The sequence below is a fragment of the Dipodomys spectabilis genome, unplaced genomic scaffold, assembly GCF_019054845.1.
Source record: "Dipodomys spectabilis isolate Male_0828 unplaced genomic scaffold, ASM1905484v1 ptg000178l, whole genome shotgun sequence".
NCBI lineage: Eukaryota > Metazoa > Chordata > Mammalia > Rodentia > Heteromyidae > Dipodomys > Dipodomys spectabilis.
In genome coordinates, this window is record NW_024870855.1 from 6,883,715 (window position 1) to 6,908,509 (window position 24,795).

The 24,795-nt window shown below is 39.2% G+C and overlaps 1 protein-coding gene across 2 annotated transcripts in view; it reads left to right on the top strand.

Annotated features, from left to right (window-relative positions):
* Vps41 (VPS41 subunit of HOPS complex) overlaps nucleotides 1-24,795 on the top strand; it is a 127,339-nt gene that overhangs the window by 57,684 nt on the left and 44,860 nt on the right. For both annotated transcript variants that reach the window (XM_042695047.1, XM_042695048.1), the window contains 4 exons: nucleotides 1,958-2,023; nucleotides 16,515-16,634; nucleotides 18,084-18,230; nucleotides 20,740-20,806. In XM_042695047.1, coding sequence (XP_042550981.1) covers nucleotides 1,958-2,023; nucleotides 16,515-16,634; nucleotides 18,084-18,230; nucleotides 20,740-20,806 — 400 coding nt within the window. The remainder of the gene's footprint in view (nucleotides 1-1,957; nucleotides 2,024-16,514; nucleotides 16,635-18,083; nucleotides 18,231-20,739; nucleotides 20,807-24,795) is intronic.

Consider the following 24,795-nt stretch of genomic DNA (forward strand, 5'->3'; position numbering starts at 1 on the left):
TACCTTTGGGTACTGTGAGGGTGGCAAGAAGCATATGATGGGATTGTGCTCTTAGGCTGTGCTTGGAGACTTCACCCATTAGAAGTCACTTACTCTCTCACTTACACACACACACACACACACACACACACACACACACACACACACACACACACACACACACACACACACACACACACACACACCAACATCTGTAACTAAAGACTGGAAAATACAAAAAGAGCTTTAAGGAACCCCAAACTGAAAAGAGCCTCTTTTAGCTGTTCATTTGGAGTGATGACTTCATTTGGAGTGATATTTGAGCTTTAATTTGTGAGTAGTGTCATACTTAGAAGCAGACTTTCCCCATGGAAGAATAGAAGTGCAGAAGCTGGAAGTTCAAGCTGTGTTCAGTGAGTAGCAAATGGTCTAGTTTAGATGCTGTATCAAGCTCTGATTTGGCAAGACAACAGTCGAAGAAGGTGGGAGCTGGCATTGTATCGGAGCCAGAGGTATTTGGATTCCATCTAATGGGCAAGGAGAAATTAGCAAGTGTTTTAAGAACAAGAGTGATTTAAACTAAGCTAAGCTTAAGAAAATAATTACAGTGACTATATTCAATATAGATTGCAGGTCTCATGACAAGAGGCAGAAGACCAGTTTTAAGTAACAGTTACACTGAAGTATTAGACTTGTTAGAGGATGTGGACCTTGTTAGTTTTCACTTGTTTATTCAAATGTTTGTTGACCGTAGGTGAAGGAGAGATAAGATCTGACATGTTTTAGAAGGCTAAGTGGAGGGTGGTTTAAATATAATCGAGAATGAATACTGGAGGGATGGGAGAAGAGAGACTATCTAGTACCTGTGAGACTCCAAATGTTACAGGAGCTCCATAAAAAAAATGATGGTACATATTCTAAATAGAACAGAGTAAACAGAGAGAGCCTTTCCTTTGTAGACTTAGAGGCATCCTGGATCAGAGTGATCACAAATGGAGTTGATGAGGCTGAGTCAGGTTCTTGCTCTGGCAGTGGTGTGTGGGAATGCCATCTAGTGGAACAAGGGACAGTTCACATAAGGGTATTGCTCATGTGGTCTTGAATTTAAGTCAGTAATACATCCAGTAGAAACCTGTGGAAATTTTAGGACCTCAAGATGGAGAGTCTCCTTTAAAGACACAGTAGATAATCACAGCTGAGTAAGATGGGGAGCATTTTAAGAGTATACCCAGTTTTTAAGTATATAACCCTAAAAAGAAGTTCCAAAGCACTCCTAGGCAACAGAAATTTTAAAAAAATGGTAAGGAAGACTGAGGAGGACCAGAAGACATTCAGAGGGCAGCATCAAAAGAGACCAATAGAGAGAGACCTCTAATAGAAGCAGTAGCAGTGCCAAAGATAGCACGTTGGTTAGAGGATGGGAAGACAGTTCAGGGGTATGCTATCCGATAATTATCAAGTTATGGACCTCCTTACTGAGGTCATCCTGGAGTACATTGCAAGTCAGGGAGGTGAAACACCCAATGAGCATGCTGCCTTCAAAAAGTCTTGTTAATGAGGCAGAAGGATACATGACAGGGGGCAAAGAAAGGAGATGTAGGGGTAATTTCTGCACGTTGTGTTTGATGGATGGTAAGAATGAGTAGGAGAGAGGAGGAAAGGAGAGGGAGTACTTCTGGAAGGGAGGATGGTAACCTGAGGAAGAAGACAGCACTATGCCTGAGAGCTGGGGGGTGGGCAGGGAAAGAGGTGAGGCTCAGCCTATTTCCACTGCTGCAGAGTGGAATAGGTCTTGAAGGGGAGCAGTTTGTGGTCCTGGCCTGAGGACTCTGAGCTGACTTTTCACACAGAGCAGAAGACAGGTGTCCTGAGTCAATTCAGAATGTTGCTGAACACACTGCCTGACACTAGGGCATTGATGATGCTCATGGTGTATAGTGAACTGTTCTCAGAAGGGCTGGTCCTTGTTCTCTTGCAGATCGTTGCTGTGCACCCCCACTTTGTGAGATCCAGTTGCAAGCAGTTTGTGACCGGAGGGAAGAAGGTAATCATTGTGTGTCTGTTCAAGAGTGTGAACTTCTAGAAGACAGTTTGAGAAAGAGAAAGGTAATGAAACTACAAGGCTGTCCTATCTTGGAGTAGTTATAAAAGTGTCCACAGTACTAATGTGTGGGACGCACAGCCTTAACCTGTCCTAGATTTACAGCTGATCTTCTACATGGGTGACAGCTGATCTTTCCTGTATGAGTAAGAGCTGCTCCTCCTAAATGGGTGACAGCTGTTCCTCCTACATGAGTGACAGATCCTCCTAAATGAGTGACAGCTGATCCTCTTGCGTGAGTGACAGCTGTTCCCTCCTATGTGAGTGACAGCTGATCCCTCCTTTGTGAGTGACAGCTGATCCTTCCTGTGTGAGTGACAGCTGATCCTCCTGTATGACAGCTGATTCTTCCTGTGTGAGTGACAGCTAATCCCTTCTACATGGGTGACTGCTTTTCTAGTCTCTGTCTCTGAAAATCAAAAATTAAAATTCCTCTTGCAGGAGCTGGGAAGGTGGCTCAGTGGTAGAGCGCTTGCCTTGCATGCATGAGGCCCTGGGTTCGATTCCCCAGCACCACATAAGCAAAAAGAAAAAAAGCCGGAAGTGGTGCTGTGGCTCAAGTGGTAGAGCACTAGCCTTTGAGCTGAAGAGCTGAGGGACAGCGCCCAGGCCCAGAGTTCAGGCCCCACAACCGGACCCCCCCCAAAAAAAGCAACCAAAATTCCTCTTGCATTTCTTCATCAAATAGTTTTTGGTTTGGAAGAATGCATTTACTTGGCTAGGATGGAAACCGATGCATTTTCATTTAAAACTGTGAGAATAGAGATTGGTGAGGTGCCACCACCTGAAAAACAGATAAATGCGTTTGTGTGATATTTTGAAGCAAAGCAAAGCATCATCTGTTTACACATGCCAATGTCCATGATATTAAGTCATCTTTTAGATTTTTTAATATCTTCATTGGCAGATAATTTGTATACCACAAAGTTCAATGGTTTTTAATATATGTACAATATTGTATGACTATCAATGTCATCTCCTATTAACATTTTCATCACTCCCAAAGAAATCTTGGACCTAGTAGCCATGACTCCCTCCCCTCCTTTTATTCCTCCTTCCATCCCTAGGCAATGACTCATCCATCTTCTTTATTTGTGTTGGATATTTCTTAATATTCTAAATACTTTCTATAAATGGAAGCGTGTAGTATATAACCTTTGGTCTGGCTTCATCAAAGCTTTCTGGGTACATGTTTGTTGTGATATGTATCAGTCTGTCATTTCCCTATGCGGATGCATGTTACTCCATTGTATGGATCTGCCATAGTTTATTTTACAGCTTATTAGCTCATGGTTTGGATTCTTTCCCACTTTGGCGATTGAATAATTTTGCTTTGAACATTTGTATGTAATTTTGACTATATGTTTTCATTTCTCAAGTGGAATTGTTTCATACTACAGTAACTGTGTTTAGCATTTTGAAGTGTTGTGATTTTGCATTTCAGCATGGTAGCTGAGGGTTTGGGCATGTCCCCAGTCCCCACATTGATTAAATCTGTCTTTTTTGGTCCCAGCTGTTATGGTACAGTTTCACTGTAAATCAGTGTGGTATTGACCAGCATTTCCTGGTGACCCACGGTGCCAAGAATTCTTCCTTGTCTCACTTGGTTACTTCCTTATCTTTTTAGTTTGTGTTGTGGATTTATATTTCTTATCAGAAAAAAGACTTGTTAATATTTTTCCCAGCCTATGAATTGACTTGTCTTTCCAAATATTGATAGTATCCTTTGAAACACATATTTTTAACTTTGGTAAAGTTCCATTTATCTTTTTATGCTTACACTATTGTATAAAGAAATCTTTGCTTAATCCAAGGTCATAAAGATTAATGCTGTATTCTCTAAGAATTTTGGAGCTGTCCCCCTCCTTCATTTTGCCTGCTTTGGGGAGTATTAAGGTGCTAATGCCCTGTGTTCTACCACATAAGCCATGCCCTCAGTTTTTCAGTTTGTTTTTCAAGTAGGGGCTTGTACTTTTGCCCCTTTTTTGAAAACCACTTACCATAAATGTCAGTTTGTTCCTGGGCTCTCACTTGTATTCTCAGTTATTGTGCAAGTTTTTATGGGATGACACATTATTGTTTTTTAAACATTTTTTCCTTTTTATAAGCTATTTTAAGGCTGGGCGCAGTGTCTCAGGATTACACCTGTAATCCCAGTTGCTCAGGAAACATATTGCGGTTTGGGCAGCCTGAGCAAATTTAGCTGGACCCATCTCAACAAAAAAGTTGGCATGGTAGAAGGGGCCAGCCTGGGTAAAAAGTGTGAAGCCCTGTCTGAAAAATAGCTAAAGCAAAAAGGCCTGGGGACATGGCTTAAATGGTAGAACACTTAACCTGTCAAGTACTAGGCCCTCAGTTCAAACCCCAGGACCACCACCAATACGGCCCTCAGTTCAAGCCTCAGTACCACCATCAAAACAAAAAAAGCACTGGGCACTAGTGCCTCATGCCTGTAATCCTAGTTACTCAGGAGACTGAGATCTGAGAATCGCAGTTCAAAGCAAGCTAGAACAGTAAAATCTTTGAGACTCTTACCTCTAAGCTGGAAGTGGAAGTGTAGTTCAAGTAGAAGGGCTCTAGTCTTGAGCATAAAGCCCAGGCCCTGAGTTCAAGCTGCAGGACCAGAACAAAACAAAATAAAATAAATCAAACAGTTATTATAATTATCTCAATATGTTGAGATCTTATAAACATGTAAATATAGCCTCCATTCAATGATTTATTTATTTGGATCCATTAAAGTTTATTATGCAAATATATTTTGTAAGCACTTAAAGTAGTACTATTTAGTATACTAGTGTACACTTAAATGAGATTTTAAAAATAGGTAGTAGGTTGAAATGCTTTGCAGAATGTAGAGAATTTCTGTCTATTGCATAGTCTTTTAAAGATCACTTAGGGTAGATTTTTTAAATTTTTTTTATTGTAAAAATAGTTTACAGAGGGGTTACAGTTACATGAGTACATTTCCTATCAAGCATTGTTACCTCCTCCTTTGTTTTTCCCCTACCATCCCTTCTCTTCCCACCTCCCCAACCCCCGTGCCAAGTTGTAAAGTTCATTTTCAACATAGTATCTTGTACAAGGGTAGATGTTTTTGACATGAGTATGTTCTATTTGTTCTGAATAGCTTATTTAGTTGAAGATATTTAAAGAAACATTTTACTAATGTCATTGAGAAAGACAGCTTTGGTTTTCGAAACTAAAAAAATACTTTTGATGCCTCTAAACAAAGGGAATGATGGTGATATGGTTGCTGCTCTTATAACATAACTCAGCAGTGAACATTTGTACCTCTGAAAAATGAGATAAACAAAGACTACATTGGCCCAGTAACAACTCTGGCCATTTCAACTCCAGTTTAAACTAACACCATAAATAAGCAGAACAGTTTGCCCAGTGTTTCCCTGAAGTATAGCATATGGCAGATCAATGACACTTGTGTCATAGAACTGAAAGGTTCTGACCTTCTGCTTCTAAGAAGTAATTTCAGCCACACCAAGGCTAGAGCAAGGACTAGTCAGATGGAGTTGAAATGTGGAGTAGAGGCAGTCTTTCCTTAGCCTTAGGACCACTGATATAGAAGCTGATCTATATGATCCTTGAAATTCCATGCAACTTCTGTAAGCACATGGCTCAGACTCTAGAGCACCAGAACGGGAAGTGGATGAAATAGATACTCAGGATGCTCATAAGAATAGCTGGGGGATGTTTAATTTAATGTTTTAGTTATGTTTGCTGTTTATAAACATTTTGAAGTAATTAGAAGGTGAATTTCAAAATAATGCTACAAACTACAGAAATATGGCAGAAAAAACATGAAACTAGTTTGACATGTTTTTAAGGTTCTAGATTCTTTAGTCTACAGAGAAAGCTTATTTAGGCTACAGTTAGGTCTAGTGTAAACTTCTATTTTAGCTCTTCAAGGTAATATCTTTTTTTTGGGGGGGGGGGTCCGGTCGTGGGGCCTGAACTCTGGGCCTGGGCGCTGTCCCTCAGCTCTTTTAGCTCAAGGCTAGCGCTCTACCACTTGAGCCACAGCCCCACTTCCAGCTTTTTTCTTTTTGCTTATGTGGTGCTGGGGAATCGAAACCAGGGCTTCATGCATGCAAGGCAAGCACTCAACCACTGAGCCACCTCCCCAGCCCCCAAGGTAATATCTTAAGAGCTGAATGTGACAGTTGGATTTAAGGACTCAGTGCTTGACACATGATAATAAAAAGCTTATTCTAAATTCTGTTTTGTTTATATGTTGCATTTTTTTAAAAGAAGGGAAGAAATGAAAACACACATATTTTAGAATTGCCATTGGAAAGAGAGCTTTAAAAACACATGAACCAGTGTCCTTTTCTCTTCTTCTTCTTTTTTTAATGTAACCTTGTATAGCAAGAATTCCAATACGTGAGCATAGCCAGTGAAGTTTGTGTTTTAGAAATAAACCTGCCAAGTGCATCTTGTCTAGAGTGTTTCTTTCTAATTGTACAACTTTCTTTGTCAGCAAGATAAACTTGAGTTTCCTTATGACCTTTACCTTTGGCCTCTGCAATACACTTTATAATAACTGAATCTACTACTATGCCAATTATTAAATTGTCACAATGCTGTATACAGTGCAGTTTATTTTTAGGAGCAAGATAGTCAGCTCTTTGATGGTGGTCTGGGGCAGAATAAGGAGACCTGGCTTCAGAGATGAGTTGCTTTGTAAGCTAGAAAGCAGCAGTCTGCAAACACAGAAGGACCTCGTGAATGAAATGAAGACAGCAGTCACTGTTGAGCAATGGAGCTATGTGGGAAGTTTTACCTGTAGGATGCATCTGGTGACATCAGGCTCTCTATGTTCCTGTTTGTAAGCTGCAGATAACAAAGTGCATTAGGAATCACTTTGGATAGTGATCCAGTGGCAATTTATTTAAAAATAAACTTAAAAATTCCAAGATTATTTTTAATGCTTGCAGCTTTATTGAGGCATGTTTTGTCGGACAAAACTGAGTATCTTCAATGTGTGAGGTATGATTGGATATGTGTGTATTAAAGTTTCTGTAATCAAGATTATGAAGATCAACAGTACATCAGGTGAAGGCGTGTTTCAAGTGGTAGAGCACCTGCATAGCAAGTGATAGGTCCTGAGTTTAAGCTCCAGTACTGCTACAAAAGTACTAAATAAAGATATCCATAATTCACATTAATTATGGGTACTTAAGGCCAGATGTGCTCTTGGAAAACTTCAGTTGTCCACTGGAGTGTTCCTGTCTGTACTCACCAAACTATGCATGAGACCCCCAGAAGTCAGCCATCTTTCCATTCTCCCACCCCCAGTTGAAAATATTTTAAAAATTGAGGTTGTCAAAGAAGCCTTTTCTTAGCACTGCAGTCACTAAACATAAAGTATACAGGTGTGTCCACATGTGTTTGCCTGTCTTTGAGCCTGTTGCGTCTAGAGTTCTTCGCAGCTCTTTCTGTCCACTGTCTGACACTTGCCTCTCCAGGACCTTTCTGCCAGTTGTTGGGTGCTTGCTCACAGGCAGCCTCCAAGCACACACCATCCTCACAGCCCTGACCTTTGAGCTATTCAACTGAAACCAGTGGACATTTTTTATGAGTAAAATCACAAGTTTTTTCAGATGTAGTGAAAACTAGCTTGAGGACTGTGTCAGGGTAAGCTTAGCAGGAGGATATTAGAGCAACACGCCTTTTTTCTCTGTCATACCTATATTTCACATAGCTCAGTGAGCTCCAACTGGGTGCTGATCACTCATGCCTGGGATCTGGAGGCTGAGATCTGAGAATGTAGTTTGGAGCCAGACTAGACACACAAAACCTGAAACTCTTACCTCAAGTTTGCTAGCAAAAAGCTGGAAGTAGAGATGTGGTTCAAATGGTAAAGCACAAGGTCCTGAGTTCAAGCCCCAGTGCATATGCACACGCATGCACACACATACATGCAAGCGTGCATGCACACATACATGCAAAAATCCACTTTACAATGTGCTAGACAGTTCAGTGCTGAAACATAGGTAACCACCAAGCTCATATTCCAATGGTTGCATGTTAGAGCCATTGTAGAAAAGTATTTTTACGGTATTTTTCTGCATACTGTATTAAAAGTTGTTGTTCAGTTCATGTTATCAATATACTGAAATTGAAATACTACCAGCTAATAGAAAGTAAAATGCAAAGTAACCTTCAGAAAACTCTTATATTTGAGCTGCATCTGGTTATGTTCAAGGTAGTACTATTTCCTGCTCAGGGCACTGTGATTAGGTTGCTGTCTAGGCAGACAGCATTCTAGGCTTCCCATTATAGCTAAGATAACCCACATGCACTGTATCCAGATCTCCATTAACAACAACTCTAGAGAACTTTTCTCCTCAGAGTAGCCTTTAACTGCAGTCCTCCCAGTTTCGACCTCCCAAGTAGATAGGGTTATGGGTATAGGCCACTGGTGTGCCCAGGTAAACTGAGGTATTTTAGTGAGTCATATTCAGAAGGAGAAAAGACTAAGCCAAGGATAATGGTTGTAATTGTTAAAGAAGGAGCAATCTCTCTTTTTATACAGAGTGTGTGTGGTCAGTATTAGAAAGCATTTGTTCTCATATAATTATGGAATGGTCTTATTTTTGTCATGAATCGTCAAGATCATAGAGTGTTTGCATCTAAGTGTTCTGTGAAGTTGCTTGCATCCCTCAGGACAGCATCAAGGACTGCTGTGAATGCCAGTGTAGCTCCTGGATGTCAGCTTTATGGGAGCAAGAAGAATGCCCAATGTTTACTAAATTGCTTTTGCTAAGGTACCTTGCCTAAATGTTGTTGGTGTTTTTTTTTTTTTGCAGAAATATACTTCTGTGTGTAGATATATTCATGGCAGTTTTTTGTTAGTAGTGTTAGAACAGGATTATGAATATTCTTTCCCTTATTAACATTTATTTTTACTTTTTTATAATTAGCAGTCATTACTTTTATAATAATGATAACAGTAGAAGAATGTATGAAACCTCAACGATTTTAGGTCTTTGTTGTAACTTCACATTGTGCAGCATAGAAATTTCTCTATATTGTTGAAGTCTGTTGTTAACTCAGTGTTGTGTTGTGAGTTCATAATAATTTCATCGTATGAATCTTGTTTCGTTTCCTTAGCTATTCTCCTGTTATTGGACCTTTAAGCTGTATCCAGTGTATGACTGACAAACATCATGTTCTGACAAAAGCGGAAATCTTTTTTTCTTTAAGTTATAGTTTATCAGTGCATGTTACTTGTTCAATTATTGGATTTCACTATAATGTACATATGGACATATATTGAGCTTTGATTGTGTCCACCGTCCTATCTGTGCGCTCTTAGCCTTGCCTCTCCTCTCTGTCCCTGTCTTTCTTCCCCTTTCCTACTGTCCCCTGCCTTCTACTACCTCCTACATGTGAGAGAAACATGCAATACATGTATTTTTGTGTTGGTCTTATTTCTTAAGACAACAACCTTCAGTTCTATACATTTTCCTAAAAATGGTATGAGCTCATTCTTCAATGTAGCTTGTTTATGTATACCATACTTTTTAAAAAAATTCATCTATTGATGGGCACATAGGTCGATTCATAGCTTGACAATAAACGTGAGTCTGTGGGTATTGTTTTGTGTGCTGACTTTGCTGTTTTCAAGTATATATTCCACCCAGAAGTAGTATAACTGGAACAAATCACAGTTCTAGTTTTCGTTTTTTGAAAAATTTCCAGTGACTTGATTAATTTACATTCCCACTAACAATGTAATGTTTTTTGACTTGCACTTGCTAGGCAGGCCCGCTACTGCTTGAGTTATACCTCTGTCCCCTTTTGCTTTGTGTTGGTTATTTTCATGGTCAGATCTCACTTCATGCTTGATCTGTTGTGGGCTGTGATTCTCCTGCCAAGGTTATGAGGACTGACTGTTCACTTGATATTTATTGCCAATTTGAGCACAAATGATCGCTACTTACTGAATGGTCTACAATCTTTTCTTCATTTGAGGGTAAATCTAAAATAATTATCCTTGTGCCTAAAGAGTCAGCATATAGGAGTCTGAATGAAACTTTAGGTAGACACTGAAGTATGTAAGGAGAACATGGGTAATAGAACTATTAATAAATGCATCAGTCATTTCTGAAGTCATGTTTGCAGTTATGAGTTTACATATGCAGAAATTAAAGATTGCAAGTTTAAATAGGCACCTATCTCCCCTACTGGGTGCAACTGATTGGATAGGTAGGCACATAGATTTATATCTGTCGTGTCTAGTTGTTTTTCTTAGTGTGTATGAATTGTACAGAGTAGTGGGTTTTACTAGATGTTTTCATACATGTGTATTGGATATTTTGGTTGTATTCATTCACTGATGGGCACCTAAGATGATCCCAAGGCTTAGTTATTAAGACTAGTGTTGGCGTGGCCATGGGTTTATAGGTAGTATTGGATTTTTAATACAAAGGATAGTGACACTGAAGCTTAGAATTTTTGCTAATTGACTCTCCTTCGAAATAGTAAAATTGTTGGTAACCTGTAAGAGCTGTGTATTTTAACTTTGTCTTAAGCAGACAGAAGGCTCTTGCCTGTCCCTTGGGTTCTTGGCCACACTCACCTCTGTCAAGGTCCCAGGCTTCTGTCTGCTCTGAGCCACCATCCGGGTCTTCTGCATATTACTCCTACATACTTCACTTGTCTTCTTTGCTCTTTTAAATTTAATTCTGGATTGTCACCAATTTTGAGTATTTAAACGCATCCTTTTATGACAAGACTTCCCCATCATCCTGTTCTTTGTCTGCTTTGAGATTGTCTTACTGGGTTCTAATTTGCTGGGGTTTGTGCTTCTTTGCTTATTTATTTTTATTGAGCTCTAACGTCTTCTGTGACCTAGCAGAGGTCATCTTTTGTGTTTTTTCCCAAGCCTGTATAAGGATGTACTAGTGTCTAAAACCTTGCGTGGCATTAATGCGTCTGCCTTATCTTTCCTCCTTCTTCCTGTTGGCCTCATAGCTAGCAGTGTTGCTGGTATTGAGAAAGCCTGGAGGAACCAACTTGAAGTATCACAGATGAACAAAACAAGGCCAGTCATGCTCTCTTCCTGCATTAGGGGAAAGTTGGTGATAGGTGGTAACAGACACTGCTCTGCTAGAATCTGTACCTTTATTACACAGGGTAGGAGACGGATGTGCATCCTAATGCCTTCTGCAGTGTAGGGAAGCTCTGGATAGATTTATCAGCACAAAACGTAGGAAAATAAAGTATGTTGCTGGGATATGAGGGCTCCTATTGAAATATAAGTACTGAGAGTGCTGACTGCCAGAATGTGGATTTATGGGAAATAAAGCCTGAAAATACTTGCTCCAAGAAAAAAAATAGTCCTCTTGGAAAGAGCTTTGACTCTCTATGTACTTAGCTCCCATCGAGCTTAAATTGCTCTCAGTACTGTGATAATGACAATTCAATATTACAGGATGTGGAAGATGAACCAAATAAATTAACCAGCTGCTTTTAAGGGTGGTTCGTTCAATGGCTTACCCCTAAAATGCTTTGTAGGAAATTTGTGCTCAGTAGGTCTCTAGGCAGTTTTATTTCTAGAAGAAAGAAATGGATTTTATTAAATGGCAGTGAAATAGAGGCAGATAGCTTTGTGGTAGTTAAATTAGTGCAGAATGTTTATCTTTCCTTAAAATCACCAAAACATGATGTTCCTTGGCATTCCTGCCAGAGAATGTGTTTCTGCCCCACTTTCCCATAGATTAGGGTACAGAAGCAAATGGAAAACAGATTGTTGGGTCCTTGTTTCTGTTCTGGGAGGCTCTGTGTCCCCTGGAGTAACTATCATGAAGCATCCTATGTGAGGACAACAAAAATAAGCTGCCATTCAAGGGGTTTGTGTGAGAGTGGGCAGACGGACTCGTGGATAGAGGGTTGGAAGTGGACTGGGGAAGAAAGGCAAAAGTAACTGTTCCCTGTAAGTCATGATTCCACTCACACTATGAGGTTGTGTCATTGAAGGAGAAGTGTCAGGTTCTTCGACTCTGTGTCAGAGCAGGGTCTCCAAGATGTTTTGAAACCAACTTTCAGACTGACTGGGTTCAGAACTCATCCCCTTCCTTTTCCTCCTGCCCTGTTCTGGAAGTCCTCCTGTGAATGAGGGCAGGAGACACTCAAAGCAGAGCCTGGCCGCCTCGGCTTCTTCCCATAACCAGAAGCCTGCAGTCTGCAACACAAGGGCTCCGTGGAGTGAGTCTGGATTTTGTTTGCATTACAACCAGGTTTTATTGAAGATTTTCTAAAGAAACTAATGTTTTATTTTAAACAGTATGTTTATGCAAATTAATGTTAATGCATACCACATATGCCTCAGACATTTTCTTAAGTTCCAGTGAACTTTTTGTTGTTTTATTGTTTCATTTAAACTATTTACCTCAATCAACCTAGTTGTTAATAAGAGAAGGAATGGATTATCATCCCCATTCATGTAGTCACATTATAAAAAGAGCACACATGTTCAGTATAGGATGCTTAGAAATATGGATAGTTGTTATAAAGTCCCCTATCACCCCCTTCTAGAATTATGGTCACTTTGTAATGTGTTTTTCATATTTTATTATATTTATATATGGATATATATCCATGTGTAATTTAAGTGGCATCATGAGAAATACTGGTTTGTAATCTGTTCTTTAATACGTCCCAAATGTCTTTATGCTGATGAGTATACATATATAAAAGTGGTGCATACTCTTCACATGTCCAGCTCTGCTGTGTTGTGTCAGTCATCCCAGTTCATTGTAGCTCTTACTCACTGCTCTGATTGTTCCTTAGCTTTAATTTGTAGGCATAAGGACATTTCTTTTTCTTTTTTCTTTTTGACAGTGCTGGGGTTTGAAGTCAGGGCCTAGCCCTTACTAGCAGGCATTCTACCACTTAAACCATCCCCTCCTGGCCCTAAGGTCTTGGGTTGAACAATGATCTGATTTATGCTTCCTGCATAGGTGGGCTAATATGCCTAGCTTTTTACTGGTTGAGATGGGGTCATGCAAACTATTTTTGCCTGGTTGGCCTTGAAGTACCATCCACCCTATTTTATCCTCCCAAGCATGTGCCACCATGCCCCTCATTAGGTTATTCTTAAGATTTTGGGACCATAATGTTAAATGATCCTCTAGGAAGATGGTACCCAGTGGATTGAGGGCCACTGTTTCCTACCTGTCCCTACCTCCACCTCCAGGCTGAAGGCCTGATGGCATTGTTTTAACTCATTTCTATCTGTTGTTTCTTTTCTTTCTCTTTTATCTGTCAATTCTTCACTGTACTATTTAGCTATTTTATAAAATGTCATGTAAATCTACCCCTCCCACAAAATGGCTTAATTAAAAAAAAAGATTCCTCATATTTTAATATTTTGTTCAGATGAAATTTTAGCAGTTCTAGATTGTCTTAGTCCCTGAATTAAAATCCCAGGGTAATTTAGTGTAATGTAAACTCTCCAATGACTTTTGGGTCTTACTATCCAGGAACATAGTCTGACTTTCCATTTATTTAATTCTCTTTTTACAGATCTCACTGATATGTCTTTAGGTTTGTGCCTGTGGCCAGCACACATGAATCTGGTTTTTCTTCATCGAAGACTTTGAGATCTATGTTCTTTTTCTTGTTTTCATCTGTGCTGATACCTCATGCATTTATGTTTATAGTATGGTGCTCTCGTTCTAGAATCTTAGACTTGTACTCTGATTTCCTCTCTTACAAGGGGTCAAAGTATTAATCTTCATTTTGTCCTTTGTTATTTATGAATAATGATGATAAGAATTAGATTTTTCTTAATCCCAGAGTGGGAGATTTTATTTCCTGAGTGGTTTCTTTTCTTTTCTTCCCCCAAATACAGAAGCTTTCCGCAGATGCTCTTCTGTTTCCAGTCTGCTTGCTTTCCTTCCCAGCTGGCCTCTCCACCTGGCAGTTGGAGTGCTGTCAGACTCCTTCCATCCCCCATCCCAGGATTCGCCTAAGCCTTCTTGTTTCCTGTGACTTCTTCACAGAAACAGCCCTGATTTTGAGTGTGGCAGGGATTTTGCATTTTAGCATCTGATTGGCCAGCTGCTTCCCAGGCTAATTGTTTCTGGGGCCTTAGTTTTAGCTGTATTGCAGGATTTTTAACTTGAAAATTAGAGTATGTTTAATTTTCTCAGTGCATTTGTTCATTATTTCTCCTCCTTGAATACTGCTTGGTTATTCCTAGGCAAAATAGGTAAGGTAGAGGAGTTTAATGCCAAGTTCCACCAGCAACCAGTTCCTTGGGATTTATCAGGCCCTGTCCATTTCTAACAAGCACTTCTGCCAGACTCAGCCCACAGGTGGAAGGTAGATGTTTTCATCTTATCATTTCCTTCTGTTTGAAAGAGTGTGCATTAGCAGCCTGGTTTTAGTGAAGTGTTACTTATTTTCTATAGCAGCAACTGTCCTCAAACCTCAGTTCCTTTCTAGTCTGCTTTATGACAATATACTGAACACATTCATCATCCCTCTGTATTTGGCTGGCCACACTGGCTTCCTAGCTCTTTGTTCTGTGTGATGGCAGAAGAGGCTAAATCAAGAAGGACACCACCAACGCTTTCTGGCTGAATGGCAGGTGTAGGGGGATGACATCTGAGCCAGAGGGGTGAGATGAATAGCAGGCGTTGGATAGATATAGGAGGTATCTAAGTTCTAACAGGAAGACTGGGCTAAAGATGGTTATAAAAATCCCTGACTCCAGGGAAGGACTCTTGCAGCTTTGGGGTTAAAGATACCTTACATGGGGACAATGGAAAGCGTCAAATACTTATGGCATATTAAGGTGACTAGACATATTTAGTTGTGAAAGTACATACTATTTAGTTTTAAGGTTTATTTTTCTTTTGTGTCCCTTCTGACTATAGAAGCATAAACTTTGAGAAAGATATATAGGAACTACAAATAAAATGTGAATTTACTCATCCTGTGTCACATTTTCTCCTCTACTTTTCTGGAGCTGAGAGATGTCGAATATGTGAAGATGAACCAAATTTGTTTCTATAGATAGGAGCTGAAAATTTTCCTTATGGGATCTGTTATTAGCATTTGCTTGTAAGGGATAAACATGTATTTTAGGGTTATGTGCCATAAGTTATATGTTGTGTACATGTATTTTCATAAAGAATTTAAAAGGGATGTACCAAGAAAAAACATTTTATTGTGTATCTTCATCAGTATTAAAGTTTTGGCCAGTTATATTTGCATTTAAATTTTGCCATGGGTTTTTAACAGATTCTTCCTTTAAAATAAAGACTATAAGCCTGGTGCTAGTGGCTCATACCTATATTCCTAGCAGCTTGGGAGGCTTAGAATAGGAGGAGCACATTTCAAGTCTAGCCTGGTCAAACCAGTTCAGGATACTTTTCCAGCCAATATGTGGGCACAGTGGCATGCTCCTGTCATCCCAGTCTATATGGAAGGCACAGATTGGGAGGATTGTAATGCTGAGTCATCCCAGGCAGAAAATTCCAAGAGAGACTCCCAACTCCATCGTAAGTAACTGCACATAGTAGTGCATTCCTATGATCACCTAGAAATAATCAGGGTAAAGCAGGCATGGCTCAGTGGTGTCATGCCAACCTAATAACGGCCAGGATCCTGAGTTCACATACTCAGTATCATAAATCTCACCCCCTCAGGGGGTGGGGAACAAAACAAACCCTAGCTATGATGATATATATTTTTTTTAAATGCTGGTCCTGGGATTTGAACTCAGGGTCTGAGCACTGTCCTTGAGCTTTTTTGCTCAAGGCTAGCACTCTACCACTTTGAGCCACAGCACCACTTCCATTTTGCTGGTGGTTAATTGTAGAGGAGTCTCATGGACTTTCCTGCCTGGGCTGGCTTTAAACTTTGATCCTCAGATCTCAGCTTCCTAAATAGCTAGGAATACAGGCATGAGCCACCTGTGCCCTGCTTTATATGAACTTTTCAAAGATGTTTGATCCCAAAGCAAGTATCTTTTATTTTGTGATGCAAATTACTGATCAAGAATCATTGTCAAATTGTTTGTTTTGGGTTAAAATGGAAAACAGATTGCTTCTAATTATTACAATTTAATCTGTGACTAATAGAGAGTTTTCAGTGAAAACTTTTGAGGTTCTGATTTACCAATTTACACAATAAATTAATTTCTAGGCAATCATCTGAAGAACTTTTCTGCAGTCTTAATCTTTTATCAATGTTCTTTTTTTTCTGTGAATCTTGGTATTTTGGTGCCATCTTGTGGCTTGGCTTTGTAGTAATGTCAACACAAATCCATTTTTTTAACTAAGACCTGGACAGTTTAAGATAAGTTGAGAATTTTTTCCAAAATGCATATGAACTACATAAGCACATGTTGATAAATGTGTGGTTCTAAATCAGTATTTATGCTGTTGGTTCCTAGTTGCTGCTGTTTGAACGATCTTGGATGAACAGATGGAAGTCATCAGTTCTGCATGAAGGGGAAGGGAACATCCGGAGTGTGAAGTGGAGAGGCCATCTGATTGCTTGGGCCAATAATATGGTAAAAGTCCATCTCTGTGCTCTTAACGGGCAGAAGTGTGGCCAGATTGATAGCTCTGCACAAAGAAGAAGATGCCATGTGCTATGGTGGTCATTTCTGAAGACGCAGATGGCTGTTGATAATAATATACCTGGAAGGTTAAAGAAGCCATATTGCTTTTGGCTTTCCTAGTATAGAAATTCCTAACCTATTCTTTTTTTTTTTTTTTGCTTTAAGGTCTATCTTTAGGCTTGAACTCAGGGCCTGAGCACTGTCCCTAAGCTTTTTTGCTCAAGGTTGAGCCATAGCTTCACTTCAGGCTTCTTGGTGGTTAATTGGAGATAAGAGTATCATGAACTTTACTGCTTGGGCTGACTTTGAACTGTAATCGTCAGATCTCAGACTTCTGAGTAGCTTTGGTTACATTGGAGATAAGAGTATCATGGAATTTACTGCTTGGGCTGACATTGAACTGTAATTGTCAGATCTCAGACTCCTCAGTAGCTGTGGTTACAAGCATGAGCCATTGATGCCCAACTTCTAACATGTTCTTGACTATGTGTTAGAGTTAGACACCTGGAGCAAGGGGAATAAACAAGAACATGCAAAGCTTAGTAATTAAAGGGTTGCCTGAGAAACAGACTCTTCCAACACCACTCCCTACTGACTCACTAAGGAACAAGTACAGAGTATTTCTGGCTTTTCTTTACTCCTATTATAATTAGGCAAAAACAGGTCTGCCTTTAAGAAAGTGGATCATAATTTTCCATGCTACACTTATTTTAAGTTTTATTAGATATGAGTTGGGAGCCATAGAAAATTTAAAAATAAGTCTTACTCTTATCTGACGTATCTTCAGATTTCAAGGTATACTTTTGCAGATCAATCCTATTTAGTTTCAAATAGGAAAAAAAAAAAACTCCCCAGAATTCATCTTGCAATTAAGAACTTTTCTTCTAGTCACCCCAAAAAAGTAAGTAAACCTGTGGTCTTGTGGTTCATTTTTAGATTTTTGGTTAGCTGCTTGCTTGATGCTTCTATTTCAGAACTTTAATATGTCAAATGTAGTTTTTTTATATAGGTGGATTTTCAAAATCAAAATTTTTCCTTTAAAACAAAGCTCATATCTGTGGTAGAACAACACAATTAGAAATGACATTCATCTATCATTTTGGAAATAATTTTTTTAATCTGTGCATTTCACATTTGTATTGGATTTAAGTCAGCCGTGCCATGCACTAAAAAAAGACACCATTTGTCCAGTAAGAACTGTTAAGGTTTCCTTGTAATTTTGGTTCTCATAAGGTATATGTGGAGCTGAAGCATTCTTTGCATGGCTTCTAGCTGTCTCCTGTAAACTGTCAATATTTTGTAGTGCTGGCTCTTGGTGGCAGGTAGCCAGGTCTGGTTGTCAGTTTGTCTCTACTTTACCTCTGAATAAAGGATGTCTTACACTTTTTTGCTTTCTAGGGTGTGAAGATTTTTGACATCATCTCTAAGCAGAGAATCACCAATGTGCCACGGGATGATATAAGTTTGCGCCCAGATATGTATCCTTGCAGTCTCTGCTGGAAGGACAGTGTGACACTGATTATTGGCTGGGGAACCTCCGTCAAGGTGGTGTTGCTTGCTAGTCCTTGCAATAAGTCTTTGTTGTTGTAGGTCTGTTGAGAGTGGTCTAAAGGCATGTTAGCTCCTGATTGGCTTCCCAGAGCCCATTTTAATCTGAATATTATGATAATGTGCTAATCGTTGAGTGCCCAAATTCTTTCAGTTGTATATGTTTTAAGACATATTTCTTTCTGAAGCTGTGTAAATCTGAACTTTCCTATGCTAAATATGATACTGTCTCTTTAAATCTTCTGTTGATGCTGTTGTTTTTAATTTTCTACAGCCCAGTTGCGGTGCCTTAGCTATTTGTAAAACATGTGAATTAGTTCTGTTGGTTAATCAGGTTTCCCTCTCTGTTATTTTATTTCCCTTAGCTTTGACCCTTGGCTTCTTCATCTTGAGTTATTGATGGTAGGGAGAAAAGGTTAAAACTAAATCATCCTGCTTGCTTGGTAATAACTTGATGGAGGAGAAGCCTAGCCTTATTATCAGTAATAAGATTTGGGAATAGTTTCTAGCATACAATTATCTGACCCTTGTGTGCCATAGTGTATGAAATTCATCTCTTGTACAAAAGAGGCCTCAGAGCTCATTCACATTTCCTTCATGCCCACCAGTGCCTCAGTTACTATAGATATGTTACACTAGAAGTTGTTTGCTTCCTTTTGTAAATATATTACTTAAGTTCAACAAAATAAACTGAAAAGTAGATGAAATAAAAATAGTATGAGGAGTCTGGTGGCAAGGCTTAAGTGGTAGAGCACTAAACTGACAAGTGCCAGGACCTGGTTCAAAACGCAGTACTACCGAAAAAAAAAATGGAGCCTTATACTTTTATACTCATGGGTTTCTGCCTTCCATCAGACAAAGTGAATTTTCTCTCTCTCTCTCATGCATTCCAAAAGTTGCAGCAGTGGTGCTAGATGGTATTTAACCAAACTAATAATGCTAGATGGTATTTAACCAAACTAATCAGGCTTGTTTTTGTTTTTTGTTTTGTTGGTCCGTGGGGCTTGAACTCTGGGCCTGGGCGCTGTCCCTCAGCTCTTCAGCTCAAGGCTAGTGCTCTACCACTTGAGCCATAGTGCCACTTAACCAAACTAATCAGGAAACCTTAAGTGTTTTTGCTCACTGTGGCTTTATCTAAGCAGAAGTCCTGGAAGTTTTGTATTCAAGTTTATTGATTGTGCTTAAACTTACAATGAAAGAAAGATTGAAATAAAAACCTAAGCTCAAAAAAGAGGTCAATTAGTATTTAAGTAAGTGATAACAGTAACTACTTAGTATTTAAGTAATTTGTAGTAAATTGTTACGTTATGTTAATGCCAGTAACTACGCAGAATAGAAGGCTGGTAAGTGGTATTGTCTGTGCTATGACACTGAATAATGCCTGTTTTCCTTTGGAGTTTTTCTCTTAGAATTTTCTGTAGTGTAGCTGTACTTAGGGAAACAGCTATAAAATACTACTATCTAAAAGAAAAATAAAATTGGATCACTGACACAGCTTTTGAGGGTTGATAATTGAGATTTCAGTCTTGCTGAACTTAAATTTTTCTTGTTTCTCTTTATAAAATTGAGTAGGCTCTCTTTAGAAAGTACACCACAGAAGATATAAAATAGTGTTACCAACCTAAGCAAACATTGTTAACATACATGTGTTGTTTGTGTTTATGTATGTGAGAGGGGGAGGGAGAGAGGGAAAGTAGACATATTGAGCTATAGATTGGGATGCTTTATTTGTATACCATATGTGTATATTTCTACCCCAGCCTCCACAATGTAATTTAAAACAAGTCAGTAAACTTTGCCTGTACCTTTTACCTGGTAGTAAAAATATCAGTCTGCAGGCCACCCACTATTCTGTTGCTTTCTTCCCTTAAAAAATATGTGAAAATTATTCTTATGGGCCATCACAAAAACAGATTATGGGCTGGTGGTTAAATTATGTAATGTATTGGTGATAGTATATATGAGCTAGAAGGATGTGTGCCACTTTTGATCTAATGTGGACATGGTGATCCACCATGGTGATTTGCTATTTCAAGTCATGTACTTATGCTGAAAATTTGTTTAAATGGCAATAGAAATACAGTCATAGATCACTTACTAACAGGGGTGAATTCTGAGAAAACATCATGGGTGGTTTTGTCATTGTGTGAATGAAACAGGGTATATTTGGACAAAGTTCGATAGCCATAATATTATCACTAGATAGTAGAATGTGGAGGGACACAGTAGTGTATATGCCCTGCACAGGACTGTAGGCCTTAAATAGAGCTTCAGAGAATGGTCAATAGAAACATATCAAAGCTTTCTTAAAGTTCTCTTTTCTTCTTTGTCCTTGAAAATAACTGCTAAGGAATATGGCTACTGGTTGCCACATTGAAATAAATTTCTATCATTTGATTTCTAGGATAGATTGTATTTCTCCATGTCTGTGTGGCTAATTTAGCCACATTTACATTGAAGAATCTCCCATGAGATGCATAGAATAATCTGTGCATTTGTCTTCCAGATCTGCTCAGTGAAGGAACGACATGCCAGTGAAATGAGGGATTTGCCGAGTCGCTATGTTGAAATAGGTATGGCTTCCTTACATATCTTCTCTTGAGTGCAAACTTGCGATGATCATCTATTTTGTCAAGTAGAAATCTAAGCCATGTTGCTCTTCATCACAACTCATCTTTTGGTACTTTGATAAAGTAGATCTAGAAACTTTCAGGTTTTGAAACTTCATTCTGAGAACCATCTCATTTAAAACAAAACCAAAAACAATTGTACTTCTTATTTTCAGACTTGAATTTTGTAGTTGTCTTTGAAGTCAAGTGACTATGAGTTTAGGTTCTGGTTTTGTTATTAATCATCTGGACTTTAGATAGACAGATTTCTTTTCTTTTCTTTTCTTTTTTGGGTCCGGTCATGGGGCCTGAACTCTGGGCCTAGGCGCTGTCCCTCAGCTCTTCAGCTCAAGGCTAGTGCTCTACCACTTGAGCCACAGCGCCACTTCTGGCTTTTCTCTTTTTGCTTATGTAGTGCTGAGGAATCGAACCCAGGGCCTTGGGCATGCAAGGCAAGTGCTGTACCACTGAGCCACCTTCTCAGCCCTGAGGAGATTTCTTTATGCACTAACATTTTCCTTTATACAACGTGAGAAAGAGTGACTGTGTCATAGAGTCATCATGAGAGGTGAGAATTAATGTATTTCTTTGACAAAGTACCATCAACTAAGCATTTGAAATACTCATCTTCATCAGTGTTGTCCTGGGCCACTGCAGCCACCTCCGATTAGTCATCTCCTGCCCCCGCCCCCCCCCCCCCCCCCCCGCCCACACACACACATACACACCATGAATGACTCCCCACTACAGCCAAACACAAATCAGATCGTGGCCTCATCCTTCAGCCTATCCCATTGGTCTGAGATGAAGGGGACAATGTCGTTTGTTGGACCACTGGGCTCTGAGGTGGCTTCCTTTGTCTATTACTACCACCAGGCTTCTCCTTGGGCTGTACACTGCGGCCACATTTACTCTTCTCCACCCACCCAGATTCCTCCTTCCCTTCTGCCTAGAACATTCTCCTCCTTTTTACCTCACTAACTCTTAAGTATTATTTTCCTGCGGAATCCCATTGGATCTTCCTGCCTGGGCCAAGCCCTTCATTTAGGCACAGATAGCACTGCATCTCCCCATGGCCATACAGCAATCCAGTGGTCATTTGTACATTTCTGAGTTTTCCACCAGATTGTCACTTCATTGCAAGCACAGAGTGGATCTGTTTACGCTTACTATTCATATCACCAGGGTCTAACATAATGTTTGTCATGTAGTAGGTACTTTATTGAATGACTCAGTAACTTTGGGAAACAACTATTAGGAGAAGTTTACCAAAGATAATGTATCATTACTCTTGTGGAAAATAAAAAAGTTTTGGCATACTGTAAGCTGACTATAAAATGGATTTACACATTTGGGATATGGATGGTAAATATAAATTTGATGCATCATTGTAACAAGGCAAAGCTCTACACTAGCCTCATGACCAGTATAATTACAGTATTTAAATCTGTGCTGTTTTATCTTGAAGAGTCAAAATTAATGTTAAAGTTTCTTTTTTAATAATTTTTGTAGGGGCTGGGAAGGTGGCTCAGTGGTAGAGCGCTTGCCTTGCATGCATGAGGCTCTGGGTTCGATTCCCCAACAACACATAAGCAAAAGAAAAAAAAGCCAGAAGTGGCACTGTGGCTCAAGTGGTAGAGCACTAGCCTTGAGCTGAAGAGCTGAGGGACAGCGCCCAGTCCCAGAGTTCAGGCCCCACAATCGGACTCCCCTCCCCCAAAAATAATAATAATAATAATTTTTGTAGGTGTGTATTGTACAAAGGAGGTTCATTGTGATAGTTCCATGTATACATATTATTCTGTATTTTGATCACATTAACTTCCTCTACCAAATCATATTTAAAAAACATTTTATATTGCAAATACAGTACCATTAAGTGAAACTATCAGGGTTTTTCCATGAATAATAGTCACTTTATTGAAATCTCTCATACATTCCTTTATAATATTTTCGGCAAATGGTATACAGGTTCCTTCTGAAATTCTCTAGTGAAAATCTTAAATATTTAAAGAAGCCCTTTTTAATTCAACTTTTAGGTAGCTCATCCTCATAAAGTAGTTGAAATCAGTTCTCATTTTTTTTCTTTTTTCTTTATAATTTAATTTTATTGTCAAGGTGATGTACAGAGGGGTTACAGTTGCATACATAAGGTAATGAGTACATTTCTTGTCAAACATTGTTACTCCCTCCCTTGTTTTTCTCCCACTTTCCCTCCTCCCAACTCCCAGTTCATTTCCAGCATCTTGTCTTGTGAGTATCACTGTTGCATTGGTTTACCCTTGGTCCTTTGTGTCACCATTTTGTTGTTCCCCTTCCCTTTCTCAAATAAACATATATACAAGACACAGGGTACCAAAATCAAATATAGTGACAACAGGGGATAAACCAAAGGAAAAAGAGATTTAAAAAAAAAAAAGAAAAAAGAAATAACTTCACATAGTACATTAAAAACAACAACAAAGAAAAACCTCCTTTCCATATCTTGGAGTTCATTTCGCTTAGCGTCATCTTAAATGGTCATATGTACATAGTTATTGAGCTATTGTGAGTCTCTGTTAGGACTATCCTAGACATGTACTAATTATTACAAATGAGGGCAAGCATGTTTCTTTGCGTCTGGCTTACTTTTCACTTTATATGATTATTTTCTGGCTTCTGCATGGCAAAGGACATAGCTAGCAAGATAAATAGAAAGGCCACAGATTGGGAGAAGATCCTCACTAGCCATATAACAGACAAGGGCCTCATATCTAAAATATACTTAGAACTCAAAATTAAATCCCCAAAACCAAATCCTAAAAAACACAAACCACCCCATTAACAAGTGGGCTTAAAGTGAGGCTTCTCTGAAGAGGAAATAAGAATGGCTAATAGCCCTCTGTACAGTATTTTCACAATAAAAAAAAAAAGGCGAATAGACACATAAAGAAATACTCAACCTCTCTGGCCATAAAAGAAATGCAAATCAAAACAACATTGAGATTCTACCTCACCCCAGTTAGAATGGCCATTATCAAGAAATCTAATAACAACAGATGCTGGAGGGGGTGTGGCCAAAAGGGAACCTACTACGCTGTTGGTGGGAGTGTAAACTTGTTCAACCACTTTGGAAAGCAGTATAGAGGTTCCTCAAAAGACTAAACATAGAGCTTCCCTATGACCCAGCAATCACACTCTTGGGCATTTCCCAAATGACCACAAACAAGGCCATACTAAAGCTACCAGCACAACCATATTCATTACAGAATTATTTACCATAGCTAAAATATGGAACCAACCCAGATGCCCCTCAGTAGGTGAATGGATAAAGAAAATGTAGTATATACACAATGGAATTCTATGCTTCCAACAGAAAGAATGGCATCACCCCACTTGTAAGGAAATGGAAAGACCTGGAACAATCGTATTAAGTGAAGGAAACCGTCAGTTTTTAAAAGGTCTTGTAAGCTCATACTACCAACATATGTTGGCTTTTAGGAACTAGTAAACGTTTCAATGATGTGTGTATGTTTTCCTTTAGAGAGGGATGTCTGTGTGTCTGTGTGTCTGTGTCTGTGTATTTCAGATTTATCAGTATAGACAAAACAGGCCAAGGGATCAGATGATAAAGAAGACAAAGGTCATTGTTTCAGTATCTCTCTTCTTTCCTGTCATTCTCTTGCCTTCCAAGGGGGGAAAAAAGAACTCTTCACATCTCAATACCTAGGATCCCAAAGAGTAATGCTTACAATATAGATCGGTTTAAAAAAAAAAAAACCTAGACTTTTAAAAATATAAAATTACCAGTGAAGTATAAGAATGTTGCATTGTCTCCTCTCTAGCTGGTACTTAGCTGCACACATTTTTGGTGTGTGCCGTGCACTGTGTGCTGTGTGCCTTCTCTGCTTCAGGCTCACAGTATGCCTTTCACATGCAGGCTCTAATCTTCTTCCTCTCTAGAGGGAGGTGAC